Here is a 27,388-nt window from a genome sequence, read left to right on the forward strand (position 1 = left end):
CAAAGATCTTCGTGATCTGAATTTGTCTGTTGTTGTCAAGTTCAAAACAACTGCCTAAAACGTTACTAAATATTGTAGCGCGATTTGATTCCCAAAGTAAATCTGGTCAATTTGGGGGTGTTGTTCGAGCGTGAATCTATTCTTAGTGGCTTATCAAAGTTATAAAATCCACTACAAGCTTCAATGGGTGCAAATAATCATATTGGACTGTTCACATACTCTTCACAAAGTGAAAAAATGTCCCATGTAGTAAGAAGTATGCCTTTTTAAAAACAGAACCATGAGCATAGTATTCCATAGAACTTATAGGAAACCTTACACTGAAAGTATAAATACAAAATATTATAATGAAAAAATTGGCAAACATTCCAGTGGAGCTGTATAGCGATCAAAAGTTATGGAAAGTTATATTAAGTAGTTTTGCGTAATCATTCGAAAAAACTGGTCTTAATAATCCTTTTGTTATGTACACCATTTTTAAGTTAACGTTGCAATCATATTTCATGAAATTGTTACCTCTCCCTGTATACAAATAAAAAAATACAGTCTCACAACAAGACACATCATTATCCACTGCTTCTGCAGCAGCGGTATCTTGAGAAAATTGACCTTTATTATAATCGTTTCAAATATTTATGATGTGAGGATTTCTGACAGCATCAAAATGTATTCATTGGTGGGTAAGAACATCGGTTATGTAATAAAAAAAATCAGATTGTATGCGTATTGAAGATGCGGTTAAAAGACTTCTTTATATTAATCGAAATTTCTCAATTTAGTTGGTTGGTTTTATTCTAAAAAATTAGATGGAACTAATATACATATATATTAGAAACGACTCTTAATGCGCGTAGCAAAAGAATAAAATTTCTACTCGGTTATTTAAATGACATAATAATAACTAAATTCTTCATTTTATTAATCTGTTGGATTGATAATTCTGTTATGATGAAAATAAAATGAATCGGTATAATATATAGGATGGTTTTTGAATCAGAGGATCAGTATTCCACAATTAAAAAAGTGACATATACACATTTTATTATATATCCCCTCAAATTTATCCTGAAATTTCAATTACCCATTTGAATGAGAAAAAATTGGAAAATAAAGTAAATAGGGATAAAACCAATTACTAGGATAACAGGGGCTGAAAGATACAACAACTATCCTGGGAAATTGAAATCAGAGAAGATAGGAGTGCTATCGGGACACTGTCACCTCCACGGGCATCTGTAGACTCCAGAGCACTACATCTGGGAAATAGAAGACGAAGATCTCTGGAAGCTACAGCTATCCCATATTCCGAACTTTCTTAGAGGAATGGGATATTAACATATCAGCTGTAAATACTGGATTCCCAAGAAAGGAGGACATAATAGATCATTTGGGTCGCATTGTATATGATACCCCAATACACGTAAATTCAATCTAATTCTATTTATATTGAAAAAGAAAACAATTAAAATTGTGTTATCAAGTTTATTACGTCAATTGTTGTTGTCAAAAAATCGTATCAAAAGTTTTTTTTGAAAATTATTATGCATTCACAACAAATAATGCAAAAACCACAATATTCGTGCTTACTAGGACAAAGTTAACAACCAAAATATTCATCAAAAGAACAAACTTTTATTGATTGTTTAATTACTGAAATATTTGTATACATAAGGTCTATTTGTTTCGTAAAAAATATCTTCACGCATGACCAATGACAGAATCGGTATATGTTTATTATGGAAGCGGATTAAAGACAAGTTTTTGAGAGATTAATCAAATTAATTAATCAAGGCTAGTAAAATAATGACCTCAGCAGAATGACTTTCAAATTCTAATGTTTGTCTTTCCATACCTAACGAAAATATTCCAAGACTTTTAGATAATATTGGAATAACACTAATATAGCATTCGTAAGAATTGATGAATCTGTTACTGCTTACAGCCACATACTAAGTTTCCGACATAAAGTATATATTAACCCACTAAAGAACTATCGTACCAGTTAGTCTATACAATCAGTTTCCGCATTTTTCTCAATATTGATGGTCAAGGCTGCTATAAATACCAACAACCAGGTTACATTCTATACAACCGTCCTTCTCCCAGTCAAATTAATAATACCCCTAAAATGCCCCAATATGTCTAAGCTAATAAGCAGCAGTAACACCTCTAGCTTCCCACCAGTGCAAGTTAATATTATACCTGCAACCCAAAAACTTCACATGGTAGATGCAAAGATAAACACAGAAATAAAGTTTCTCTATTATCAGAATCTATGAGATAAGCTCACAATTTTATTATTTAATATACAAAGGATAAAAGTTTGTTGATTACAAAGGTTTGAGTAAAAAATACTGTTACGTATCTTCAGAACTTAGTATTCCGCATGGTATGTCCTACTGGCGTTAGGCATTACTTCGCGGAGGGAAGATATAGCTACACAGCTTTTCCATCAATTGTTTCTTCAGTTTCGATTTTGCTCCTTCCTCCTTTTCATCTCATCAGAGCGAAGTTTCTTCAGCGGCGAACGTGATCGTTGCTGTCCAGGCAGTCTCCATTGATAACATAGCTTTCAACATATTTTCAGCCGTCCCTGTTACTTCAGTCACCTAGTCGTGATGAAGCATGCTGAAACGTGGACATGACATGTCCGGCAGTCCGGACAATCCTCATTTTTGAACCTGAGAAGGAATTCTCTGAAGCACCCGAGAGAATTTCTGTCAGGTAGTAATTTACCTTTCTTCGAAGGGAGCTAAGTCAAGTGTCCACTCGCGGAATAAGTCGGTGGGTCCATCTTCCCATAGATTTTGCCAACGACCTATGCATTCCGACGTGACACATCCTGCGTCCTCGGGTACTGTGCTGTTCGCGCTCGCAACTCTCAGGAGACTCGACCGTCAAACTGAAGCGACCCTCCTTCCTGGTTCCTGCCTCTACAATTCCGTATGTGATCACAGATGTGACCACCGATGACAACAGAGCTCTTCATCTCTGTTTTGGAACTCGTAAGTTCGGCATAAGCCGAGATAAGATGTTTCTCACGAGCTCTGCTTGTTTCTTGAAATTTAGTCTAGCGTCATGTGTGTGTGTATCTCATTTAAGCTAAGGGTTAAACATTGTGGTAACATATATCAATGTTCATGTCTAAGAAAGATATTTTTTGCAAGAATATTATAGACGTTGATACAATTTTTTGTTATATTCGTATATAAGATACTAAAGAATATTTATTCTACTATACTAGCGAAGCAATGTTTCAAATATGATGTATATTAAAAATTGGTAGTACTTTTTAGAATATTTGTATTTTTTTTTAGCACAGTCATTAATTTACTGACACTGAAATTGTCATAAAGGTATTTAAATCGTTATAAATGTTGAAATCATAAATCATATTCTATTTCGCGGTGTTTTGAGCATTTTATTCCACCAAAAGAGTTAAAGTCAGGGATTTTGTTGATCTTAACCAACAATGATTTAAAATTAAATCACTAAATTACAAAATTTGAATTGTCTATAATACCTTAAGATCCTGTATATGAAAAAAACTCGTGTGTACATGGATGTATGTATTTAGACTTAGCCCTATTGAGTAAATTGGTCAAACTTAAGTAAATATGAGAAATTATAGACAAATAGTGACGATCGGTTACCCATTTTTTAAAAATAATCTTAATTGGAGTACTGTTTTGGTTTCTTCTGTACAAAGAAATCGGCTGGAATTGATTTGTGCTACAAGGAGAGTTATGGAATATTTCTTGATTTATTTATTAGTTCTATCTCATTTCATATTTTATCATCACAATTCCTCAAAATTTTGTATCTGACAAAAAACTCGTAGTATTTTCACATATCCTGCGGAGTTATCAGTTACCAAAACGATCAAATATCGTATAGACGAATATTGTTATTAAATTCTTCCACTAACTGTATCTTAAAGGAATGCAGCTTCAATTCCAACTTCAATATCCGACGCAAAGTATCGCCAAAACATCTTAACACTTGCGCGTAAATAACCTTGAATCGTTCCGCGCATATGTGTTCATCTATACCACGGTCTCTTCGCTCCTCCTTTTCTGTGGTCGATTTGTTTGTTATTAATGATGTGGTGTGTGGTTTCGTGGTTTCTTCCTGCTCCATGCGTCAGCAGCATTCCGGATCATTCGTGATACCTAAAGTATGAAGATTCCATCTTCGTTCACCATGATAGAAGGTCTGTGACCAGTCGAATTTAGCTTCTGTTTAAGTGAAGCAGAAGGTAATGGGTCATCTATGTGTGATTTCGCTTGTCTCTTGCATCTTCGCAGAGTTGTTGTTGTAAGCAGATTAATCAGAGACGTAATAGCTGCACTATTATATAGAGAAGTAGAACGGTCATTATATTCAATAAAGTAAGTTATCTGATTCCGCGTAATCCTACCTTATAAAGAGACACACACTCATTAATGACTTAACGCAAAGCTAGGCTCCTTTTCCATACGACATTGGTCGTATTGAGAAAGAGGTTATGTGGCATTTTCATTATTTTCATCGCCGAAACTTTTCTTAACATATATTTCAATGTAACCATATTTATTTGTGTTTTATTTTAAATCCAGAAATATCTGAATAGATGTAAATTTAGTGACAGAGCGCTCAACCCGATTTTTATAGCATTTAAATAATTTTACATTATCTATATCAGAGCGAACATCAAGGATTATTGAAAATCTTGGTGGAATAGTTGGGACGAAGTTAATGAAACTGAAACGTCTCGGTGAGATACCTGTCATAAAATGAAGGTAGTGAAATACTAAACAACGATTTATATCTTGGCTTTGGTGTGAATCGTAAAATCCGAATCGAGATATGCACGCACATTAAGAAATCTATAATATAAAGGTGTCAACACCCTAAATTAATAAAGTGAGAATAAAATTAATTCATTATAGCAGTCGCCCAACAATTTTCGGTTGTATAAAAAATTAAGTGCGACTCCATGAAGAATGCCAAGCAGCTATGATATATAAATGAGAAACGTTACTTTGAGCGACAGTTAGAATTTCCTCCAGTTTATAACTTGAAACAAAAACGAACGTATTTAGGGCAAATATATTTAATCATAAATCTTTTAGAAAATCTGTAAGAAAATTTATAAAATATGAGTTAGGTTTTATGTAAGTTAAAACAAGGATGGAGCTCTATATTTTGAGATACAAAAAAAACTAGAAAAATTATTCTATTTATGTTTGGAGTAATCACTATTCACATCAATGCATTTTTGTTTATTCACAATTTCATAGCTTCAAACCAGTCAACTTTTGGAATACTTTCAAAAAAGTCTTGAATTGCTTATTATATCTCATTCTGCGTCGTGAAACATAGACCATGTCAATGTTTCTTTAAGTTGAAGGATAACCAGAAATCGGACATGGCCAAATCAGGCAAATACGGTGGTTGTTCGATGACTGTTGAATTATTTTTACCTACACTTGACAGATCTTCGCTTTTCGCCATTGTTGGGGAATTTCTTTAATCAACACACGGACCTCTTGGCCATGAAAATATTGAATAGCTTGTATATTCTATTCTATTAAGTATATTCAAGAATGTTTAGTAATTACACACCTGGAGCTGGAGATTACTGGGCCTATAGTACTAATATTCTTTGATAAAACTTTCAATGGTGTAATCGAAAGTTTTTGTTTCAACAAGATGATTCTCCTCCCCATTTTTTAAAATATATCGTAAAATAGATGCTCACGTACACGTGAAAGAGTACCTATAAAATGGCGATCGATGAATAGGATCTCTTTATATGGGGCTACCGGAACAGCAAAGTTTCCAAGGCCAAACTGGTAAATGGAGAACTAGAAACACGAATATAGATTAACTTCCTCTAAGTCATTAGCAATACTTGAAGCGAATTTCGATCGCGTTTAGAAAATTATTAAATGATTAATATACACCGTGGAATCAAAATTTGATATATATATATATATTATTTACAAAACTAGAACAAAATAAGAGAGATCGATGTCCACGTCTACAAATACAAACAGAGCATAAGTGATTCAAAATGTTTATCATTAACTTATTTAACAGTTACCTATACGGTTTTTACATGTAGCCACTCGACTTGATGCTTTATTAAGGGAAATGACCTGCAGTTGTTCTACAGTATGTAACGTGAGGAAATATTCTAAGAACTATATAGTGTGTTGCTTTTAATTATTTTAGAATACGTATATGTTCATTTTATTAGAAATCATCTCAATATTTAAGATAATAAATTCAAAACTAACACAGGTGTGCTGGTATTGCTGCCCGGGATTATTCAACTGCCTCTGGTTAATATTTTAAGGTGCAAAAGCTAAAACAGCTCTTATATTTCAAATAGTTTTAGTTCGTTTTCATCAGTCATTCAAAACTGGAAAGTTTCATTATATATGACTTTTTAGCATAGATGTTATTGGTATCGCTGCAGGGTCTGAGTGTACTCAGCCACTCCATTGTCCTTGTAATCAAAATTTATAATCTTAGAACAATGTCTGTTAATCCAGTGTTTACTTATAACAAATGAGAACACCGGTTAATTTTTCTTAATGAAGGCAGTATATCCCCAATTAATTGACAATAAAATGTGTTTTATTTGAACGATGTTTAGGTATTATCTTCTGGAAATTTGGGTAGGTTATTTCTTCCGAATACTCAAACTGCCGCCCGCGACAAAGCAAACAAATTTAATAGATAATTGACTCAATTCCCAATATAAACACGTTAAAGCTAAGTTTAAATCGTCTGTTACTTTCATTTATTCCGGCAAGAAAATGGACATAAAGTAATTGGTGAGATTTTCATTGTCAAATAATCAATTCATTGATATGGTAGTATCAAAATCTGATGAATTGAGACTAATACAATGCTTTTTTGGCAGATAATACTATGAAGTTTAATGATCTCAATATAGCAAGAGCTTTAATAGATAATTGGACAATTGACGGATAAAACATTTGCGGTTGAAGCTAATCTTCAATTATATATAAATGAAGACCAAGATTTTTCTATTTTTTTCAACAGCTGCAGCTTTGGAAACAGAGCTATCAACTGAGTTAAACTTGTAGAAAACCCTTGGCATTTTGAATACCATTATATGATTATATTTAGTCAGTTTGGATTTTCTAAAACTGACTGAACTGAAGTACGAAATAGAACTCAAAGCTCATTCCATTGAATACCGTAAAAAGTAATAACTATAAGAGTTTACGAGACTGCGCAAATTTTTCCAAAATGAATTTCTTCAAAAAGAAATACCGCAATGGCCTTTCCACTATTACTAATTATTATGCTACCCACGTTGCAGAAAGGATAATTATAATTGATTTAACTATGGGACAATCGTCTTTTGACACTTCATATTAAATATGTTAATTGACTGGTAGTCAAGTAAACAGTCCACAAATGTGTGGCCCACATTGTCCTATATGAAAGTGTGACGACCATCGTTTTAGAGTCTTCCAGTAGAATATGAAGTAAGAAATACCCATTTCTATTCATGCCTTTAATATTAACAAGAAAAAAAATGCCATTGCATTTCTTTTTTCCAATTGTACATCATCCCACATGATTTACATACAAACTGTGTGGTCCAAGCTTTATCCTTTCTTTCCAAATAAATGGCAAGATAAGCTATTTCCCGAAATTCGTGAATATTTTTCCTTTTTTGTTATTAAAGTATATTCGTCGTACACATATCTGCCTTGGTGGATGTTTTGATAATTCAATGGAATATGAGGAAAATTCACAGCAAATCATAGCACAGCATTACTTGCAAAAATCTAATGATATACTACGAGAGTTGACTTTTAACTTTTCTCAAAAAGTGAAACAGAAACTGACAAGTTCAAAACAAAGTATTTTACTGGAACCTTAATCTCTCATAATATTATATTTTAATAACTACCATGATATTTGTTTTGTTTCAGATGGTTCTGTCACTTCGATGATGATAATTACGTTAACGTTCCGAGACTGGTACGATTCTTAGGGGATTACAATCCGAGAGATGAATGGTATTTGGGAAAACCCAGCATTCAAGCTCCACTTGAAATAGTGAAAAAAGAGAAAAAAGTTGTGGTGAGTAATTCATTCTAACTAGTTGTACTACTAGTTCATACTTTCTACATTGTCATTAGTATAGAACTACGGGGATTTTTGTCTGTAAATATTGACATCATATATTATTGTATATACGTATAATTTGTAGGAAATTGAATCACTGATTATCAGATTTCATCAAATAATTGAGAAGCTAATTTTCATTTTTTGTGGCAGTATTTTGTGAAATGCATAGGAATAGGGATACAAACCCCACAAAAAAATCACATGGTGTAAGGTCGGGTGAATGGGGAAGCCATGGAATCGTTCCGTTTTGGAATTCTGGAAAATCTCATGCTTACACGGGGTATATATCTTGTGACTTCGTCTTGTTGGAATAAAGCTCAATCATACATGTATTTTATTTCCGAATACAGTTCTGCGTACCCGGTAACAGACTACCCCTTTTCAATTTTTAAAAAAATGGGACTATGATTCCCGATGAGGACATGGCAAACCAAACTGTTACCTTGGCTGAATGAAGAGGCCTTACATGAAGTTGATGAAGATTTTGATCACTCTAGTATCCAAGTTTTGTTCGGTCACGAATTCCGAGAAATAAAAATATACCTCATCACTTATTTAGAGGTTGGGAAGAAGCTCCACATTTTTTTAAATCATGCCCAAAAATGTCTAACAGAATTGCCGACGGGTAGCAAAATCGTTTTCGTTCAATGTCTGAACCATTTGAATTTAGTAAGAGTGATGTTCTCAAGATCCTGATCTTTACGGGCTCCTTCCTTCTTTTGCTCGTTGTTTCACCGATATTTTCAAAATTTGTTACCCATAACTTTATTGGATTTACACCAGGTAATAGGATTACGTTATGGAAAAATTTAGCAGTTCCAATACCTATGTATTCATCATCAGAGATTAAAAATCTGTCAAAGCTTAACGTTTGTAAATTGAGAAAAAGGCAAAAGGCTGCTGGGGTAGACTGGAAGAACGCCAATTGGACTTAGTAGCAAAATATCGATTCACCAGTTACTTTTCCACTGACTCCGGGACAATCGTATCTCGGGGACAGACAAGACACGGGACAAGCGAAGGGAAATAAGAACTGTCCCGGAACATTCGGAATGGTTATGCTAGACATTGGCTGTTTGCGATTTACTTCAAAATGAGTACGAAAACGACGCTTAGCTGCTACATAGATACTGGATTGGTGAAACGCTTTCAAAGCGACAACATAAGGCAAAAATGCAGAGTGGAAAAATTAACGAATGGGTACTGAGCAGAAAGCGCGAAAAAGATGGAGTGATGATCTTACCATCAATTGAGGCAACAGTCATGCTGCGAAAAATGAACAGGCAATCTGCCTAAAATGGAGTAGGAAGAAGTAGAAGAAGCTTTCAAAGCAAATGCTCAGTGTTATTTTGAGCACTGTTCCGTAGCGATTGAAATGCCTTGAGATGGGGGGTTATCTACCCTGTATAAAAATTGAGTAGTATCTTAATTAATAGTAATTAAGATTGAATTTTTCGGTTTTTCTAATTTTTCTATTCCAATCATTCTTTTAATTCATATGTTTTGCCTCAACCACTCTTTAAAAATTGACATAATGAATATTCACGTCGTAATCCATAAATTATCCTTCTAACACGGTCCACTAATTCCGATATCTTTTCTTATCGTTGATATTGATAAAGATTTATCGCCTCTTTATATGTATGAATTTGATATTCATCACCTGAAGATGTTATCTAATTAGAATTCATTATGTTTGCGCACTTACCTCCGCTACTGAAATTTCACCGCAAGAATAGATACAAGAAAAAATAACCGAGTAGATATTAGAGTAGAGCAGAAACTAGAAAGGCGAAGTATTTCACTCACGATCTTTGTAATTCGTCATCGTTACCTCAATTTGAATTACAAAATTAAGTACAGGCTTTTATTACCTATTTTCTACTACCACATACCAAAAATCATTTGTATTCTTATAAAACTAAATATTAATAAAGTACAAGTAAAAAAATGTTGGTTTACATTGCGATCCACCAATATCCAAAGGAATTCGTAATGGATAATGGATGTCTTGCAAAGAATTCAAAGCTCCCATTTGCTTTAATCATGTATTTGTTAAAAAGTATCCATATGCATATATATTTTCTTCCATTTAAATGAGAAACAACATAAGTCTGTTACTTCCTGGCCGGCAGCCAAGTGGTTTGCTGCTGTGGACTCAGTCGGCCGGACCGATATCGGCATGCCTGGCACTGGCGATGGCGCGCCGATAGCCGGCAGTGATAGAGTCGTTTCCACTTGACCGACCGCGCTTCGTTCGCGAGCACACGCAATCGTTCATCATACCAGTTTTGTAGGTACAACTCAGTTGGTTCTTGATAGTTGAATTAAATTTCTAGTTCAACTTCTGCTTATATTAATATCAATTGACTTTATGAATGATGTTTGTTTACGAGGTCTGGCTATTAAAAAACTGCGCGTCTAGAGGGCGCCCTAGACGGATGGGTTGAAAAACGAATAGTGCGTTGGGTATCTATATATCTTGCCTAGGCACGTCCCAAAATAGAAGCAACGTATCAATCTCAAATTTCTCGTTAAATTGAAAAAAAACTCCGAAGGAGTACTGTAAATTGTTGCAAGAGGCTTTGGGGATAATTCTCTATCTCTTCCGCGTGTTTTTGAGTCGTGTCAGCTGTTTAGTGAGGGCAGAGAGAGCACTGAAGATGATCAGCGCCCAGGTCGCCCTTTGACTGTTTCAACTCCGGAAACAGTGACCAAAATCAACCAAATTGTGCGTATAGATCTTCGAATGAGCATCCGGATGATTGCCGAGGCAGTAGACGCCGATAATGAAACGGTTAGAAAAATTTTACACGAGGAATTACACATCTGCTCAGATTTCCTTGAAAGACTAGAATAAGATCTGTTTTGAAAGGGACCCGATTTGAGTCGATGGAAGCGGTAAAGCGAAAGAAGACTTCCAGCACTGCTTCGATCAATTGAAAAAACGTATGGAAAAGGTGTGTGTGGCGAGGCGAGGCAAGGATAGAATAATTTTTATAATGAAACCCTTTTTCGTAACCAGTTTCGCTATTTAATAGACAGACCTTGTATTGTTAATTTTTTTTGGGCTCTCGTTGTTTGTGTTCTTCTAATTTTATAGCTCTTTTTGTAGACTCGTAAGTTTTTTTGCTTCTTTCTATTTCACCTCCTATTATATCAATGATCTGATTATGTGAAAATAATAAAATGTTTTGATATCAACATTCTGGTGAAAAAGTTTCTTAATATTTCCACAAAATCAAACACAAACTACAAGGAACAAAATGACGGTCCCAATAAAAAGTTTAAAACAAAGAAATTTGTAGAAAATGGAACAATGAAAGCAAGATATGCAGAAAAAATTATAAAAACGCTAACCCAAATAGAGAACCTCGACATAAATAATGAATGCAAACACATCGAGGAGACCATAAAGAAATCGGCAGATAAACTAATACGAGAGAGAGAGCAAAAAAAGAAATGGTTCGACAAGGAATGTTACAAAGAAATTGAAAAGAGAAAACGTATTAATCAAAAAATGCTGCAAACGGTTGCTTCTGAAAATAGTAAAAAGTACAATAAGCAAAGAAGTATAACGAAAAAGATATCCAAGGCAAAAAAAGTAACAGGAAATGGAAAACAAGATAAAATGCATTGAAGATAGAGTGGTAAATAAAGAAATGAAGAACTTCTATCAAGAATTTAAAAAGAATAAAGGAATGAAGCAACAACAAATTTTTTTCTTCAAAAGCAAACAAGGCAATATAATAATCGATGCAGACGTGGATATGTGGAAGGAATACTTCCAAGAAATGTAAAATACAACAAATAATGAGGAAGAAACATATGAAATAGCAACTCTAACGCCGCAAAATGGAGAAAAAATACCGGCACAAACTGAAGAGGAATTAGTCGAAATACAAAACCAAAAAGAAAACAATTGATTGAAAGTTTATGGAAGAATTAGATGATATCAATATACAAAAAACGAAAAAGGACAACTGTGTAAATTATAGAATTATAGTGTCTAGATAACATATAAAAGTAACCTGCCGATATTTACAATTTTCATCGACGTCCAAAAGGCCTATGACACAGTTAAAAGACAACATCTTTATAAAATAATGAAAGACCTGAAAGTACCAATAAAACTGTGAAAATGAACAAAGTCAAGATTGAAATTAAGATCTTCAACTCCCGATAACAAATTGAAGTATTTTTGTATAATGGAATTGGTTATTTATGTATTCTATTTTCAAGTTCTCGTTTACCAAGATATTCACATCAAATAGTTATATACCAAATGTTCAGTTGTTACAGATCGCAATTGAAAGTAGCTTAAGGAGTTGCAGGGGCGGCATTGCGAACGCGCCTGGCAGGCTTCACGGAAACAAAAAAAGCCACTGTAACGTGTAGTTTATAGTTTGTGGGTGTGTACTGAAGTTTAATTTTTTCAAACTTGATTTGTCAGACATAGACGGAGAAAATATTAACAACATGGCTTATAATTTATCATTTCTAACAATACACAAAATTTTCTGTATAATATTTATTAACACTACGAAGTTAAATATTGAATTGAACTAATGAAAATACTTATTTCATGTTGTGCTTTCTTATATAAGATATTGAAGTTTTCTTATAACTTTAGAAGTTTTAAACAGATTATTAAAATGCGCGATATTTTATTGACCAGCGGCACACTAAAAAATTAAAAAAGTTCAAATGAGTTCTGAAGTAGTCGAATTTGAATGAACTCTAAAGAGGCTCCCTTTATTCAGATATTAATTCAAAAATGCCCAAAAACACGACTATAAATAAATATCTACTCTTTCTGTCAATATTTTTTCCAGTAGTCCTCCACCTTCTTTTGTCCGTTTTTATTTTTCGTAGTTCTACTTCTTTCATTGTAAGTGCTTAAAATCGTATTACTTTTATTGTGCTTTTCGGCTTTTACTCAGTTATATACCACTGATTATCAGAAAAAAGGTTCCAAAAGGCAGCAATTCAAAACTTCTACTGAAATCTAATTGGCGATTTAGGAAGCGATTTACGGTCAAATTATGAAGTTTACTATGAACAAGCAATCATCATGCAACATATAGTGAAATGTGTCTTTCACCAGGCAAACAAGATGCCGAAAGGAGCAATTTGTAAAGGAACGAGCGGCGATTGTTTTTAATGACAGAGTTCAATTCTGCAAGATGCGAAATCATATTTTAAGGCGAGTATCCGCTGGGTTTTACGTACGCAATTTCAACGACACCATTCTGATAACTAGGATGTCATCGATCTAACCGATATAACTAAAAACATCAGGGATTCATATGATGTTGCGCTTATCTGGACACGAGCTACCCATGTAGGAGCCTCCAGACTTGAACGACGAGGATTAGCTTGAGCCAACGCTGGGAAATCTGGCCTTGGCAAACCAATAATGGCCCAAGCCTAGTTGAAGTCTGGGTAACTTAGCTCCGGCCATTCTATAGTCACCCAAGCCGGGCTAAACTCTGGATAACCAGACCTTGGCGATCCTATAGTTAGCCAGGCTTAACAGAACTCTGAATAACTTTATAAAGTTTTGTTTTAATATCTTCTCCATAATAGATATCTGAACATTAAACGGAATAATTTTTTTCTGAATAAAAAACAATAAAAAATAGTATGGGTCCATTATATTTGTGAAGCATTAAAAGAAGTTTGTCATAGAACTATCATTTTATCAACAATTTAAAAAAATATATTTCTACAAGCAATCAGGCCTGGTTCAGGCTTGAAAACCAAGCGAGGCACATTGTTATCATCCCAGAGACCTACTAAGTCTGGGTCCATAACGACTTCCTAGTGCTAGGGCCAGAGTTGGTTAGGTTACTTGGCCCAAGTCAGGGTCTATACTGGACTCATCGTAAAATCCTAGGCGAATGACACAGATCGCGTGTCACTTTGACGAGTTTACGTGAAGCAATCCGAAAGAACAGTTCTAATATCTTCGGTGAATGTTATCATCTTGCTGCTTAAAAATGCTATAGCTGCGCAAACGTGAATGATAAGTTATCTATCTATCTAGATAACCTATTTATCTAAAATGGATATAACAATAATTGTCGATGCTGCCTTTTTTAAGAGTATTTGTTCCAATACGTATTTTTTATATTACAATTCCGTGATAATTGAAAGCCGACACTTTTATTTTGAATTCCAATCTTTGAATAGTTGTAGTTGGTGTCTTACATGTCTAACCCGCTACCTTCGATCTGCTTTAATCACTTGTATGAAGTTCATATGACTATTTTTTCGTTTTGCAACAGATCTGATGACGAATTTTTATATAGATACTTTGGATGATATCAGCGACCACGTTAACGCACATATGTTATGATACCTCTTCTATCATAACTTGTCTGCATGATTTAAATTCACGTAAAACCACGTTTGAGTGGTTTCCGATGCGTTCCGCTACAGCTATATTCAAAATATGTAGAAAAGTCACTAATCATATCAAACTAACGGTTTTTCAACTGTATAGAATCTAAATAGATGAACGAGTCTCATTATAGATAATTTCATCTCGAGTTGCCTATAAGAAATGACCCTCGATGGCCCAGTAGCGGCTCTAGCGCGGACCACGCCTAGAATTTATGCAACACGCGAATATTTTTTCGCGAGTCGTATAAGGCCGTTACGTTCTAATTCCTCGGTCGAAGTTGAAAAAAATTTGTATTAGAAGGTAATGGATAACGGCACGAGATGTTCTTTACAACAAGGTAATTGATTTTAAGGAGTAATTTATTCGTATGTTCCATATAGGGGTAGAGTACATTTTATTTTGTACATAGAGTCATTTAAATTATCAGACTAATTTCGTGATTGCAGCTGTCCAATGTAGAAAGTTGATGGACGACAAATTATTGTTTCAATATTAATTACAGGATAATAACATATTAAAATCAACACATATCTAAATTTAATATCAAAAATCCATTGTTTCACCAACTTGAACTCTGAAATTTGGTAGCTCAGTTTTTGACAGAACTCAACCACATAACCCATTTTTGAAAAAAGCAAAGAAGCCATTTTTGGTTGCCTTAAAATTTTAAAAGTAATTTTTGACCAATTTGAAGTTAAATAAGCTATTTTGGGTTTACAATGAATATTCAATAACCGTTAATAACAGACAAAATTCTTATAGAAGTTTGTATCGTGTGGACCCACCATTAGATTCACAAATCACCTGTAATGGTTAGGTAATTCCACAGAATGAAAAATCGGAGCAATAGTCAAACTAAATATTTGGATCTATGTTTTCCTAAGAAAACAAAAACAAGAATTTGATGGGAATCAATATGAATTTAGAATTATGTGCTCAATAATTTCCTTTGCGAAATGGAACAAAATATAAATGAGAGGTTAATTAGAATTTGAGAACACAAAGAGTTTCTGGACTACAATTGTCAGTTAGGTTGAGTATATTTAGTATGGCTTAGAAACAAAACCATCTACGTTCACATTGAGAGAATGTTTAATTTTCAAACGGCAAGTTAATTTCTATACTCTAGTCAAACACGGACAGGACGGAGGTATTTTGGATATATCTTATTAGATATATAGAATTAAGATGTTGTGTATCAGAGACGACCAACTGTGATTCCAAGAAAATTATTTTAGAGACCTATATCGGTTAATTTCTGACAAATTTCAATAACGCCAAATATTTGATTCGATTGATTTATAACCACTTGATATACTAATTAGTTGGGACAGTACATATAATAAAATGAAAAGTAAAATGAAATTTTAAAAGCCGAATAAAACAGGTAAGAATATACGTTATAAATTTAATGGTCCGGACATAAAAGCAATAAACAGAATTAATTCCCAAAATTTATGACTTCTTAATCAGTATTCTTCTAATATTTATTTTAAAAGAAGCTGAAATTTTCTAAACCTTATTAAATCTTTCGTCTCCTGATTTATAATAACTCAGTACCAGTTTAATACCTTGTATGTTCCATGCTGGAAGTCTGAAAATTTCAATATTATACAAATCCTATTTGTAGTAGTTTTCAGGAAGTCCTTCACGGTTTAAAAAAATGCACCAATAATACGTGATAATATTTCTAGAGTCTGACAGCTTTTACGACATGCCGAGTAAGATATTTATAGTGATGTAACATCTTTAATTAAAAATGTTAGTTAATTATGAATTCCCAAATTATTCACAGGCTGTTGCATATAAAACGTCTCGATCAACAGAATCCTAATAGATTTTATACATTAATTATTATCGTACCCTTGAAAACGCCAATTCGAAAATTTTATATTATTATTTATATTATTCTCGGTATTCTTGTAGTTTTAAGGAGGTGGATTACTTCAACATTGATATGATGAAGGAGTCGTACATCATGAATAGCTTCTTGGTGCAAGGTGATGACATTTTTTAGAAGGAATTATAGTGACTGACTACTAATGGGTTTGTATCGTCTAAAATTGTAGATACTGGATCACAGATAAGCCTCAATAAGTTATAAATTATAAACATCAATACTCTAGAAGTAAATGTCAGTTGTAGTTGATATTAGTAGATCGAATGATTGGTCCCTTTTTAAAAACCTTTAAACGTTGATCATTTAATCTAATGCTTCGATGAATAATTGTGGAATGCAAGTCACAATCTTAATGATCACACTCATGATTCAAAGAAGGTTCGTAGTGAAACTCATAATTCCATAAGCGCCGAATAGAAAGAAGATGTTACCACCGAGGTACCCCGATCACACACCCCATTAAATTTATAATACAAGGAGCTAATACGAACAAGACAAATAATTTAAGAGATTAGTAATATTGAATTTAGACGACAAAGTTGAATATAAACAAAAAATAAGTTATTCAAACATTCGAAGAACTAGAAATCGGATATATGTCGAGTAAATGACGCCATGTATAAACTAAAGTGCATTGATAGAGACTGATAGCGAAATTGAAAGAAAGAGGCACTATTCCGTCAGTACGATCTTTTTCAATCTATGCCTTAATGGCCGATTCATAAATTTGACTTTCCGTTTTCGTTTTAGTTGCCCTTGACCTTTGCTGTTACACGTTTGTCCCAATAAAAAAACTCTTCATTATTATCCATAAATACGGGATTACAAACAAAAATACAAAAATGTCACGAAAACAAAAAGCAGTACATACAGTACATGCAGTTTATGAATAGGGTTTAGATTTTGCTACGAACGTCAAACGGCAAATGTCACCCGCGAACGGCAAGTTTATGAATCGGCCTTAAGTAATAAGAATCGTTTTATGTAGAATTAGTACATCATGAAATCAATTCCAAATAGAGTAAATGCGAAAATTGTTTTGGAATAAGTGGGTTATACATAAAGATAATAGGAAAATAGGAGATGTAAGTTGAAACTAAACAAAAAGCAAATTTTACTTTGTAAGACCAAACCGTAATAGCTTGTAAATATAATGTAACATCAACTTATATTGTTGAGAATACACAAATTATTTCTTGATCTTTCTACGTTTCCCGTTCTAAATAAATCCGCTAAAACAGTTATACAACACGCAAGAAGGTAGCCCATAATTTTAGTCTATAACAAACTGTAATTAACGGCAATGAAGAGAGTTGCAAACTGCATAGGGGCATATAATTATAGATATTTGTCAGAACGTTCATCCGTGGATACAGTAAGATTCTCAGATGTAACAACTCATTGGAAATATTTATAACACCACTTTAGGTGTATAATTTCCAAACTAAAAAAAAAAATTTTCGATGAAATCATACAAATGAAAACAATCGATATGAAAGCATCTTTATGTCGAATATCGACGATAGGTTTTCTTCATCGTAAATTTAAATATAGATATTAAAATCGTTCTTTCGAATATTATCACTTATACTATTCTTAATTATGAAACTAGTTCGTGAAGCTGACAGTCGACTAACAAATTCCTGCTAGGAAAAAGTCAATAATCATTTATAACTCTGTAACCTAGTTACGTTGTCAAGTATATTAATATTACATTTACCATTAGACCCAACCCACTATAGAAAGTAACGTGATGAACGATATCAATTAAAAGAACTCTAATGGACGACATAATGTGTACTGAAATCTTTCAGTTGCAGAACCGGCGCTCACATTCACGAGAATTTCAAACTAGGAGAAAGTTCAGACGTATATTTTGATACAATAATTAAATTTAGATAAAATTAATGCTTTGAGGTTTTCAATTTTGCTCAACTGCACTTATGTGGTTTTCAACGAATGAATTTTTGCAGCTAACATTCCATCCATGGAAGCAATACAATTCTCTATGTTGCCTTAGTTTTACCTATGGTATTGATATGGTAACTTTGAATCTGTTTAGAAATAAAGACGATGATAAACATAAGAATTTGAAACAGAAATTCTCGTCGTAGTTTTCTCTTTTTACAAGGTTATCTTTAAGGGTTATTAATCTAAGCTACGCGTCCATTCCTTTGAATGCCAAGAAGATATAGTTGATCCATCCTTCTTGTACAATATTCTTAAAACCATTGGGTTCTTACAACAAACTTGTTGTAAGGACAATTGTCTTCCACAACGTCTGAATTTTTGAATTTATATTCAGTATTTTACGAAACTTCCTTCGTATAATCGATTCAATCTTATTATGCCGATATATGCGTTCTTCAACAAATAATTCTTATTGAAAACAGGAAGTAAAGTCGGTTCTGTGGTTACCTTGTTTCTATTGAAACTTTATATAGTTTAGAAATTAAATGCATTTATTTTGAGCATTTTACGAGCGTAGAGCAGAAGTAGGTGACCAAAGAACTTGTTTTCAGCTTGCATGTGTGTATGAATTATGTATTACTATTTCAAGTAAACTAGTTTGCTCTAATGTAGGGAATCGGAGCAAACATAAATTTTATTGCGGCTGAAAGTGGCAAATATAAAACGGCATTTAAAAATACGACGACGTTTCGTTGATTTATTAACAACTTGAATTATTGAATCGAAAGAATGATTTCAAAAACATAAAAATTGAATAGTTACTATTTAACTTACTACTCCGAATTCCTCTGTACACCATTTAAATAGGTATATTACTATTTATTTGTACTATTAGTTTGATTGTATAATGTAAATTTTCATTCAAAGTTTTTTCCGCTCCTAATTGGGACTAGAAAGAAAATAAGGTGAAACTAATATAAAATTATGAGAAATATATGGAAGAGAGAAAAGATGTGCCAAAAGAATAAGAAAATGGACGAATCCTTACAACACACAATAAAGAGATCAACAACAATTTCGAAAGGATTTACGCTTCTAAATCTAGCTTTTGAGCTAATGTCAACTATAATACAAAGACTCCTCGCGAGGAAAGCAAGTACCAGTGTCGTTCCAACACAACTATACAATGAACATATGAACACCAAATATGTTTATGGATTTCCAACAAGCGTCAAACAGTAAGAAAAAGATGATAATATATCAAGGATAGGTACGAAATTGAGAAAACTTATCACAATGACTATTAAGTAATCAAAAGCAAGTTTACTGACCAGCAAAAGATAAATGAAGAATTCACAATCAATAATTAGAGTAAGGGACTATCTTAAAACCATACTGTCTGTCGCTAGAGCAGGTACTATGAAAAATAAATGAAGAAAACATGGAAAATAGTAACAACGCAGATGATATATTCCTTATTAAAAAAGGATGAAATATAATGGAAAGTATGATCAGGAAACTTACAATAGAAAAAGAAGAAATGGGACTGAAAATAAAAGAAAAATTACGGAGATTATGAGATATGGAAAGTAATTCAAAAAGGGAATAATAAAAATAAGAGATTATGAATTTGAAGGAGTACAAAACTTTAGATATCTTGGAATAATTCTTAGCTGTAATATCATATCAAAATAAGAAGATATTAAAAAGCAAAATGTTCACAAAACAATGATAATGATAATAATTTAAATTTCGTTAATTTCTCATTTCTTAGACCTTTTGATTTGAACATTTACATTATTTCCTTAGCTTATTTTTATCATACAATAATCATCATTATTCTATTTATTTAAATTTGGCTATAAGTTGAAAATTCTTTTTACTTTGCGTTCATTGTTTGATTGAAATATAAATTTTATGCTGAATTGCCGTTTTTTCTTCGAAAAAACTGAGCATACATCACAGTAACAATTACGATATGGACGTGAGTTCACATTACAGGTGATTGCAATAGAAATAAACTGTATAAGGCATAGTTCTGAATAGGAAAGAAAGTGTGTCTATTCCTAACACACGTTAAATTAAATCAATTAATTCTCATATACTTTTACCACAGATAACAATAAATCTCTCAGTGAACTACAAATGAAAGTAAATCAAGTGGAAGTGACATCTAGAGTATAAGAATTGTTGGCAAATCCGATTTAATTTATATGGAGGCAATATAAATTGCTTTTAATATAAATAAAACGGAGAAACCTAATCCGTGAAACCTTGCTGTTTATAAAAACAGATATACAACGGTTTTTGCAACGTTACTAATGATATTTATTTGTGATTTTTCTAACCTAAGCCTGGATTGCCTTGAGAACATCTTGGGTACTTTTATTAACATACCTATTGATATGGAGTTTGCTATAAAGTAATTCTGGCATATTAAAAATATGCAATAATCTAACCTGACCTCATTGGGACCTGACCTCAGTGGATTGTTAAACCAGAAATAACTACATTCCTTCATCAAATTGAAACTGAATTCTATAAAAATTACACCAAAACGATAAATTTACAACGGCGATATCGATCATCTGAAGCTTGCTTTTTATGAAGAAATACTGTATCTTAAATGGAAATGTACGTTGTCTTGATCTATGTGAAGTGAGAATTCACGTAACGTAGGTTTGTTCAATTTCATGCGAAGTTTCCTCCAGATTACTCCCTGAAAGAGCTACGCATTCCAGAAATTCAACTTAACGAGGTTCTACTGTATAAATGTCTTCATAATTAAAAAATTAAGCAATAAAAAAGTGTCGACTAAACAAATATAAAGATTTACGCAATATTGAGAGTACCGAATATTCTAGGAAATACTTAAATTTAAGTCCAACAAAAAAAAATATAGCTCCATACACTTTTCCCACCGATGTTCAATAATAAGAATCGTTAACGTCTTCATTGTTTGAAATTCTTTGACAACCGGTCCATTTCTTTAAGCCTGGGAACAGGAAATAATCCGAGTGGGCTAATTCTGGCGAGTAGGGTGTATGAAGTAGCAATTAAAACTTTAATTAAATAATTTTAGGCAGTGCTATAACGGATGTGTGAGCTGGTGCATTGTCTTGATGAAACAACACTTTCTTCTTAGCCAAATGCAGAATTTTTTGCTTGATTTCTTCGCTCAAATGTTACGATGAGTTCATACTACTCGCTTTGATTACCGTTTCTAGATATTCATTGAAATTTATAGCACGCGCATCCCAAAATACCAACGTCATGTACTTTCCCGTAGATGGAAGGATCTTTGGCTTCTTTGGAGCCGGTTATGAGCATGGCTATGAAATGGTACAATAATTCGGCTTTCTTTATGTGAAACATTGCCAAATACTCGATGGAAATATCCTCATGATGCTGTTTTTGTTCCATTGTGAGCAAACGCGTAACTCATCTTGTACATAGCTTTCTTATGTCCAAATTTTCATTTAACATGAGATGTACCATATTTTTTGAAATGCCTAATATGTCTGCTAGCTCGCGATCATCCAGTACAGCTTTGTGGATTTTCTTCGACATCTCTGGAGTCGTCACCTTATTTAGTCAACCACTGCGATGCTGGTCTTCGCAGGTCGTACGGCCTCGTCCAAACTCTGCTACCCGTTGTTTTACCAGTCTTATCGAGAGTAAAATCTAGTTCAACTTTTATATTGGTTGGGCTAATGTCTTTCAAATGGAAGTATTATAACGATGACCAATTCTTTTCAAGTTCACTGTAAACGTTCATTATTGATGGCCCTGCCACACAAACACTAAACAACGTGGCGTCTTCAATTTTGAATTATACGCTGTATAGATTGTTTTCTTTCTAATACATGCTATTAGAAGCAATTACCGCCATCTCTAGGTCAGACTATGTACTTCTGGGACCCTTCTCGTAATTGATTTCAGATATCAGTTATTTTAATAAATTTGAAATGCTTATAGCCTAAAAAGTGAATTTATAAATATTCTATTCGCGATCCACCGCCGGGCTTGACGATAGTATATAGAAAACTGTACCTTCCATAAAGTTTCCATCGTATGTTGTGCCTCTAGGTCTATAAATGATAACTCAGAATTTTCTGCATATTCCGTATGCTTCGTTTTATTTTGTGTACTATTATTTTCATGTGTGGTATTTCTCGAACATTTCAGAAGTCTTAAACTCGTTATAACTTGACATTTTTCGTAATTATTGGAATACGGTGTAAAGTCTAGACCTGCTCAGAAAAACAGTCAAATCTAAAAGTTTCGATTGCAGCAAACGTAAAAAACATTATCATATTTTAGTTAATTTCAAAATAAACTACTCTGTTTTTAGTTACATAATAATGGAACAGTAATAGAGAACATTATTGGAAAGTACATTAACTGCACATATGTGTAACTTCTGTTGATGTACGATTGAGAAAATATGTCTCTGATTCTAAAAATGATAACAGCTTACATAAAATGAATAAAGTGCAAACCACAATATAATTTTTTGTGGTTTGGAGACCAATCCAATTTCCTTGAAATTATGCGGCTCACGCTTGATTAAACTTTTTTTCAACCGTCAAATAAATCCCGATGTTTTTGTCATTACGATTGCATTTAATCGACCGTCAAGCGAAGCACCGTGGCATCACTTTTATATTGTTTTTTTACGTACAGCCATGTTTCATGAGTGGTTTATAAAACTTTTTGTTTTTTGATAAATGGTGGTCTATTTGCCGTCTTTATTAATATTTTAAATTCAATTTATCATAAGGAAAAACTCGCATTTAATACATTAAAGACATAACATTAGTAGTAGTAGCGCATTTATGTTAAAGTTGAGGAACTATTTTTTTAATTTACTTTATAGCACTTTAACTGTTTTCCCAGATAGATGCAACTTGTGTTATATGAATAGACTACAATAAAATTAGAAATTTGTGGCCTGCTAATTTTTTATGCATCATTAATTCTACCCTTTGATTCAATCTTTCGAAGTAGCTCACTCAAATAAGTTCTCGTAATGGGGCGATCGGGAAACTTTCCATTTCCGTTCTGTTACATGAATATTTTATCCAGTTTTGAGTTTCCGCTTCTTGAAATACTTTAACAATCAATTTTAAATGTTAAATTTGCTAAGCGCCTATTTGAATTTGACTGTTCACTGAATTTATCCATCAGATATGCCATTAAATGTTATACGGACGATTCCAAAACAGCAGACAGAATTTGAATAAGAACCAGAGAATTTTTCAGAAATAGAACAGAAATATATGCAATTAAGAAATGTGTCCAGTTCAACTTAGAAAGGAATTATCGCAAAAAGGGAATTATCATTTTGTCAAAAGCAGTCTTTAGAGCTCTGAGCTAGAACGTCATAACATCCAACTTTGGGAATGTCTGGACAAATGAGCTAGAAGAAAAGAATAATGTTACTTTATAATGGAATCAAGGACACATACCCCATACTAGGTCTGACAAATTTTGTTTCATTATTTTTGTGTTTTGGTCTCATTAATTTTTGTAGTAGCGGATTTTGATGACCAGTTCAAAACGAAACATAACAAGAACAAATAAGATGGTTTGGCCATGTTATGAGAATGAGATTAATATGCACGAACCAAAAAAAAAGAAGAAAGGAAGACCGATCAGGAGCTGATAGAATAAATTAAGATGTCAGAGGAAAATCGAGGATTAAGATGGCAGGAAATAAACCAAAACACAGGAGGCTAGAAAATAATGGAACCTGCTGTTGAAAAGGAAGCCCATTATGTAATGACTAAACAGTGTTGGTGTATGTCAAATAAACCGAAAGTTAAACAGTTTAAGTGTTGGTATGGGTAATTTAAGCGAATTGAATTCATGTAAAATTGCAGACAGACTTGCTAAAGCCGTAGGACCTGAATCCTTCTATGGAATCAGCTATAGGACAATAGAAGAAACACTAGAAAAAATGGTAGGTAGATAAAAAACAATTACTGGAACAATCTACAGGCAAGATACTTCTGGGAAACTGTAACAAAAAAATGTATCACCCTAAGTGGAAAATATTCAGGAATTATAACAGTAATTTTTTGGAAACTTTGTCACCTTAATGGAAAAGCTAAGTTCAACAGATTTTGGTTCGTAGAGGACAAAACTTCTATCACCATTTTCTCCAAGTGTGATAGATTACGGAAATTACGGAACTCCAGAGCATTATACCTAGGAATGTTTCAATAGAAGCTGAAGATCTTTGATAGGTAGAGCCATTCCAAATCCTAAACTTTCTCATTGGGAATGGGATAAATAGAAAAACGTCCCCCTATTGCTTACAATGATCCTAAGGTATCTGTGAAGAATAAGTCATCCATCACAACTTGACTTTTCGACTGACTGTATAGCCAAGTATACCCCTAAGTGAGGAAATGTTAACTAAATATAAATTACTTCCTTACAAGAGTTAAATGTTTCCTATGATCAGCTGTTAATTAACATTTGACTAATTGACATTTTTTTTTGTTTTTTACAGAGAAAAATAAAATTTTGGTTCGCGACAGGTGGGGCAGGATTCTGTCTGAGTAGGGCGTTGGCTGTGAAGATGAAGCCGTTTGCTAGGTAAGTTATTTAAATTATTTCGTCAACTAATTAAATGAATTATGGTTATTACATCCCTTATAATATCATAATTATATAGTTTAAAAAATATAACTAATAACAGGAATTTTAAGACACATTTGTACCACCACATTTCTTACATTTCAAGTATCTACACTTCCACACCATTTTGAATCGAAAATTATATATTTAACTTGCGAAAACTTATTTTTAAAAACTTTTATTAACAGAAAAAAACAAATTGAAATATTATAAATGAATGAACTCTATTAATTTCAAGCGATTCAATTAACAAGATTCGTTCATTTGTAATATTGTAATTTGTGTTTTTTGTGTTAATAATATTTTTAAAAATAAATGTTCGTTAAATACATAATTGGCGCAGTCAGTAGGCTAATATTTTTCGACAACTGAAGGTCTTAATAACGATTTATTACTACCAGTATCAATTAATAGTTTTATTTTAATATAAGGTAACGGGTTATTAGCAGCAATATTTATTTCAACTATTTTTAATTTTCCTTCCGAGGCTATTTTCGAAAATTTACCACTTGACTTTTATTATTCTCTTCTAATTCGAATAAGTTTTGCAAACTATCTACCATTTCTTCGTTTTGGTTATCATAATCATTATTATATAAGTATTCGGGTATAAAATTTGGTTTTTCATTCCTTGGTTGTGTCTTTCACCGCCTTATGCGTTAAATTCACGACCGCACGAATCCTACTGTAACTGCGCCAATTATATATTTCATTTTCGGAAATTTATTCTATTTCATTTGTCCTTTCGTGTGAATAAAATTTTTTCAAAAGTTAAATATGTGATTCAAATGTTGTTTTTATGAAAGATAAGATTTGGAAAATAAAATAGCTGCGGATTCACGTTCAAATTCAAACTATTTAAACAGACGAAGCAAAATGTCAAACACACGAATTTGTGTGTGTTATCTAACTCATTCGAAGACTTTTCGAGATAAAATTCATGGAATATTTCTTGCCACAACCGAATTATAATTTGTATAAAACTTCCATTTTGTGATCGAAGTTCGATCAACGTAAGATTTATCGCTTCCACTTATTTTAATCCCAATTAAAATATTTTGTGACTGAGGAATCCTTTTAGAAAATCAAATTCTCTATTTATACAGAAATGCTCGTTTCAAAACCTCCCAATTACGCAAATAGCAGGCAAACAGTTTTTGCACAAAAAATATCTAATTGTGGTAGAATAGAATACCGCAAAATAGCCACAACAAAAAAAATTGTCCCACACTTTTAATTGGGAGTTTGGTATTTAGGATCTCATTAATTTTTATCTCTTTTTGACTGAGAAAATACAGAGTTGAACTAGCTTATTATGTTCGACTTACTTCCTGGCACATGTACTCAGTGAAATAAAAGATTTCTCTATCATTGACGTCCAGAGACAAATAAATGTCAATTTCTTCAAAAATAATACAACAAAATATTCAGGATATTATAAATACGTTGACACGAAACAAATTTCTTGAAAAATCCAAATAATTACCAAAAAATTTCTCCACACACCTTTGAGTCTTTGAACCCACGTAATTTTTATACCGTCATCATAATCCTTTGACGATTCATTACGAGGTTCTGCCTCTAATAGTTCCTCTTAGTAATCTCTTCCACGGGCAGCAGCTGCCCACCAATTCTCTATTTCTAACATCTCCGAAGCAATTCAACCATATTAGATTCAGCTTATCGGTAGGAAATACTTTTTGGAATTGATTCTTTTTCATATATATGACATGAACTATGTTCTTGTACAAGTTAGCAAGGCTCTTGATTATTATCTATCCTCCACAGAATATTTCATATTACTGGGAAATATATTTAGTTTTGAAAACCAAACATAACCTATAAAACCACCTCGTTGCTATAACTATTGTAGATATCAAGATACGTTTCTTTCTTTATTTCATCCCTCGACATGTCTATTCTCTAATCTATAAAAATTTTATAGACTACTACAACCCCACTATTTGCATGTTTCATTTCGTGGACCTATAAAACTATTTTGTAGATATAATGAAGACTTTTCAATTGATTGTAGGTCCCAATTCTATTATCCATCGATATCTCTAACCAGAGAAAATTTTAAAAATAAATAAGTTCGGTACTGGTTGCAGTCGTTTTCATTGACGAGTGGTTTCTTGATAGATCTGATCGAGCACTTAAAGTAGTATATATTTAGTTTAATTAATGAGATATCCTCTATCTAATCGACTGTCAATTAAAAGTATCGTTCGAAAAAATTGTCTGATGTTTTCGGAAAGAAATCACAGGAAATTCTATTCAGTAGATACCTCATTCACACATTCAATTGAATATTTTTAAGCGGATGACCTTACATTGGGTGTTCTTATATCGGTTTA

At 32.9% G+C, this 27,388-nt stretch overlaps 1 protein-coding gene across 1 annotated transcript in view; it reads left to right on the top strand.

Annotated features, from left to right (window-relative positions):
* The window catches only part of LOC130450956 (fringe glycosyltransferase), a 153,759-nt gene that overhangs the window by 93,557 nt on the left and 32,814 nt on the right, over positions 1–27,388 (top strand). The window contains exons 5-6 of the mRNA XM_056789714.1: positions 7,965–8,115; positions 24,904–24,989. Of these exons, the coding sequence (XP_056645692.1) occupies positions 7,965–8,115; positions 24,904–24,989 (237 nt within the window). The remainder of the gene's footprint in view (positions 1–7,964; positions 8,116–24,903; positions 24,990–27,388) is intronic.

This window comes from Diorhabda sublineata, chromosome 1, assembly GCF_026230105.1.
Source record: "Diorhabda sublineata isolate icDioSubl1.1 chromosome 1, icDioSubl1.1, whole genome shotgun sequence".
Taxonomy (NCBI): domain Eukaryota; kingdom Metazoa; phylum Arthropoda; class Insecta; order Coleoptera; family Chrysomelidae; genus Diorhabda; species Diorhabda sublineata.